Here is a 3,770-nt window from a genome sequence, read left to right on the forward strand (position 1 = left end):
TATATAATCCATAAGCTGGATTATATAATCCTGGAAGTAAATCAAACAGGGCCTTAATATATGATGTTCACTTTCTCCTCAAACCAGATTTCCATTGACATTCCAAATTCAAACAAGTCAGGATTTAAAGTCAAATGCATCCATTTGACTTCCATTATGCTACAACTTAATCTGCACGACGTTCCAAACAAGACTGAAACAACTCTACAACGGCTTTATACAGATTGATCTACCGCCTACATACACCACTGAAAAGTACAGACTGTCAAATGCAAGACATCAAGTCAGACAAACAAGGTAGAATGCAAGGAGTATCATCATCTTCGCCAAAACCCTTGGGTAAAGAAGGGATGCCTCAGGGCCTCTCGTGCTGTTAAACGGCTTGATGGATCATACTTCAGCAGCCCTTGCAAAAGGTCAATGAAATCTCCTGCAGCTTGATCCACATTTTGCATCACCAGGTTCTGCCCATAAACATAGACTTAAGTTTCACGTGCTACAAACTAAAATGAATGCTTTATCAAGCATTGCAAAAACATACCTGAAGCCTGGACAATTTCATCACAGCTTTCATGCTTTCACGCGAAGTGCAACCCTCAGGCCAATTCAGGCGTCCTTTTCTGATGTATTTGTCAGAGTGCCGACTACAAACAAGGATTAATAAGCACAAGACATCGACCAGATCTCACAGCACTGATGTTCAGATAACCCTGCCCTCTTAAGCATATGATATGAGACAATTGCATGAAACGTACTCTGCCCTCTTGAACATATGGTATGGCAAAGGTCCAAGAACCCTCTCCATCATAGCCAGATGTTCCAAGTTTTCGTGAGTCTGGAATATCGCCTCACCCTGCAGAACCTTGGTAACTCAGATCCTCTGTACTTGTACATGCAAAATCAAACCAAGGCACAATAACATACCGTGCAAAGCTCAACAAGAATACAACCAACACTCCAGATATCACATGGGTAACTCCATCCAAGTCCTGAACACATGATCCACGCAGTCATAAAATGACACCAAATCAGGCTGAACTAGGAAAAGCTTTTCACTGAACACAATAGATACCCAGTATAACTTCTGGAGCCCGATAATGCCTCGTCGACACAACATAACTCTGATCCTGTTGATCATAGGTAGTGCTACCAAAATCAATCACCTTGATAGCACTAGACTTGGGCACCCGCTTGTAATAGGATCCCTCCTTTGGGGATCGGGATGAAACCTAGCAAATGAAAAAAAGAGGATCAGTACCATATTCAATATTCACTAACCTATTACAACAGAAATCAACAAGCACAGGGCAAGGTAAATCTTGGGTAGGTGATGTAAATAAAAGAACAAAATATACTTTGTAATCAGGCACTTTAATGTACTCCGGAGAAACAAGGAGAATGTTCTCAGGCTTTAAATCAGTGTGTATGAGACACAATTCGTGCATAACTGCAACACATTACAGAGAGAGGGTAAATACATAAACATCCCATGATGTTAGATATTCCTTAAGCATGAGTAGTAATATGGATTAATGATAGGCTACAATGCTGCACATATATTGCAAAAAAAAACTAATGTATATGCATTATAGTGCAGGAGCGATAATAGGAAGAACTGTGCACACACATGCTATACATTCCAACAGTTGTTTGGCAATCTCCCGAACTAGGGCAATTGGGAATGAGCGGTAACTGTTTTCCCGCAGAAAATCATATAAGCTTGGTCCAAGCCTCTCAAAGACCTGCTCACCATTGATCCAAATTCACCAATGTTTAAGCACCACATGGTTATCTTTTTGGGTCAGTTCATAATTGCCACAATCTAACAATGTACTTACAATACAGATATGGTTACGATAGTCAAACCAGTTCCGAATTTGAACACAACTGCAAAATAGACCAGCTTATATATACAAGCAATCTTATGAATGTAAAGCATACAGAAGGGTGTTAACCGAACCAGCAAACTCACCTAGATCTACTTTCATCATATTTACCAAGCTGCTCGAGCATGCCAATTTCGATCATTGCAGCATCCCTGTACTTTTTAATGCCCCTAATGATTTTGATAGCCACCATTTCTTTCCTTTCCTTGTCCCAACACTCCAACACCTGACCAAAGGTACCTAATGTATTCCAGACACATTCGTTACAAACATAACCTGCTGCATGTGTTGCACAGCATGCCAAACGCGAGTTTAATCAATTATTTCAGAAGACATGGCCATCCAAACTGACCTTCTCCCATTTTTGCATTGATCTTATCTGCAAACATAGAGAAGAATCTATAAGAACCATGGAAACATATCTATGTGGGCAACGAGAGACGATGAGGGCAGATAATTACAGCGAGATGTGAGGTTATCTCCAACAGCAAAAACATAATGCCCATCCCTGTCATCTTCTCTCAGAGGAGGGGAACCATCATGAGGCTGCTCTTGTTTGACTTGAGAAGAAACACAGCCCGACGAAAGGCCCAAGGCTGCAGCACTGATGGCATTCACAACTTCTTGTCCACAAAGTTCTAACTGAAAAATGGAACAGGAACCAATAAATTATCCATCAAAGCTATTAAGCAACCAAATCACCACAACATCCTGCCACAGCCAGTTTATATAATAGCAATATAGAAAGGGGAAGTCTATTTCCTGACTCAAAACATTACGCAATTCTTATAGTACAGTTAATTTACCTTCAATGACTACACATGCCCGCTCGTGACAATAAGTGAACGATTTAGCTTAATCCTAATTCCTAAATCAACAAGTAATTAACAAAAATAGGACGGACATATTGTTAACTACAAAAGGTATAATAAATATTGAAAAAAAAACTATGCTTGTGCAGATCATAACATGCCAATCCTGAGAATCGTATTGATCCAGTAAGACCGCAGTCTGTCCATCATACGCTGAACAAATCAATCAGCTAACCCTAGCCATCACACGCTGAACAGACCAACCACTTGACCCTAGCAGATCTGCGAGTAATATGATAGATCGACACCAGAGCGATTCAATCTATGGCGACGAGTACTTCTATTCTACAGATCCACCACTTAATCCTATAGCTCGTGGAAAACCGACACCCCAAGCGATAGATCCGCAAGAAAAAAACGGGAACGGCAAGAGAGGTTATACCTGATACATCTCGGCGGGGCCGACGTCCCACCCGTGCCGCGGCCGCACGGCCTTATACATCTCGGCAGGGCCGACGTCCCAGCCGAGACGCTGACGCTTGCGCAGCCTGCTGTCCAGCGGCGCGCGGGGCATCTCGGCGATGCACTCCATCGGCCTCTGAATCGGAGGGAATACTAGGCGAGGCGAAGGCGGAGGCGGCGGCTGGATTGGTCTCGGGCTCTCGTCGTGCAGGCGAGGAACACGATTGATTTCGATACGCTAACCCTAGCGGCCCGCCGCCCTTTATGGCGGGTATTGGGTGGTGGGTGGATCGGACACGGGCACACGCAACACGCCGCTCGTGTATACACCAAAACGAGCTGTGTCGCTGACGCTGTTCGGTGGCGGTAGGTCCGGGGCCCAGAGAAACAACATTGGCCCGTATGTCAGTGTACGTTTATGGAAAGCGTTGGAAGGCGCATCGGTGAGAGGTTGCCGCGTCTCTCGGTGGGCGCCTGGGCGTGAACCGCTCGTTGTGCCTCCGAAGGGGCCAGCCGCCAGCGCACTCGGTATGCTGGGTAGGCTCTTCCTTGTCCCTTCCGTGCATAGTTTACTTCAACTCCAACACGAAACGGTGTACTAGGTAGAACG

At 44.3% G+C, this 3,770-nt stretch overlaps 1 protein-coding gene across 1 annotated transcript; it reads right to left on the reverse strand.

The window, feature by feature from the left end:
• Positions 1-237: 237 nt before the first annotated feature.
• LOC100193059 (uncharacterized) lies at positions 238-3,395 on the reverse strand. Its single transcript, NM_001328633.1, has 12 exons — positions 3,141-3,395; positions 2,348-2,528; positions 2,239-2,265; positions 1,973-2,126; positions 1,839-1,887; positions 1,628-1,742; positions 1,356-1,447; positions 1,073-1,229; positions 925-989; positions 756-853; positions 542-644; positions 238-464 (listed from the first exon to the last, which is right to left on the reverse strand). The coding sequence occupies exons 1-12, from the start codon at positions 3,288-3,290 to the stop codon at positions 318-320; spliced, it is 1,338 nt and encodes a 445-aa protein (NP_001315562.1). The 5' UTR covers positions 3,291-3,395; the 3' UTR covers positions 238-317.
• Between the last annotated feature and the right edge of the window lie 375 nt (positions 3,396-3,770).

The sequence above is a fragment of the Zea mays genome, chromosome 5 (assembly GCF_902167145.1).
Source record: "Zea mays cultivar B73 chromosome 5, Zm-B73-REFERENCE-NAM-5.0, whole genome shotgun sequence".
NCBI lineage: Eukaryota > Viridiplantae > Streptophyta > Magnoliopsida > Poales > Poaceae > Zea > Zea mays.

Excerpts from the sequence above, each read along its gene's own strand:
- LOC100193059 (NM_001328633.1), bottom strand. The coding sequence starts at position 3,290 with ATGGAGTGCATCGCCGAGATGCCCCGCGCGCCGCTGGACAGCAGGCTG. Across the intron at positions 2,266-2,347 it reads AGATAACCTCACATCTCGCT|ATAAGATCAATGCAAAAATG; the intron begins GTAATTATCTGC and ends CTATGTTTGCAG. Across the intron at positions 1,888-1,972 it reads TATGATGAAAGTAGATCTAG|TTGTGTTCAAATTCGGAACT; the intron begins GTGAGTTTGCTG and ends TCTATTTTGCAG.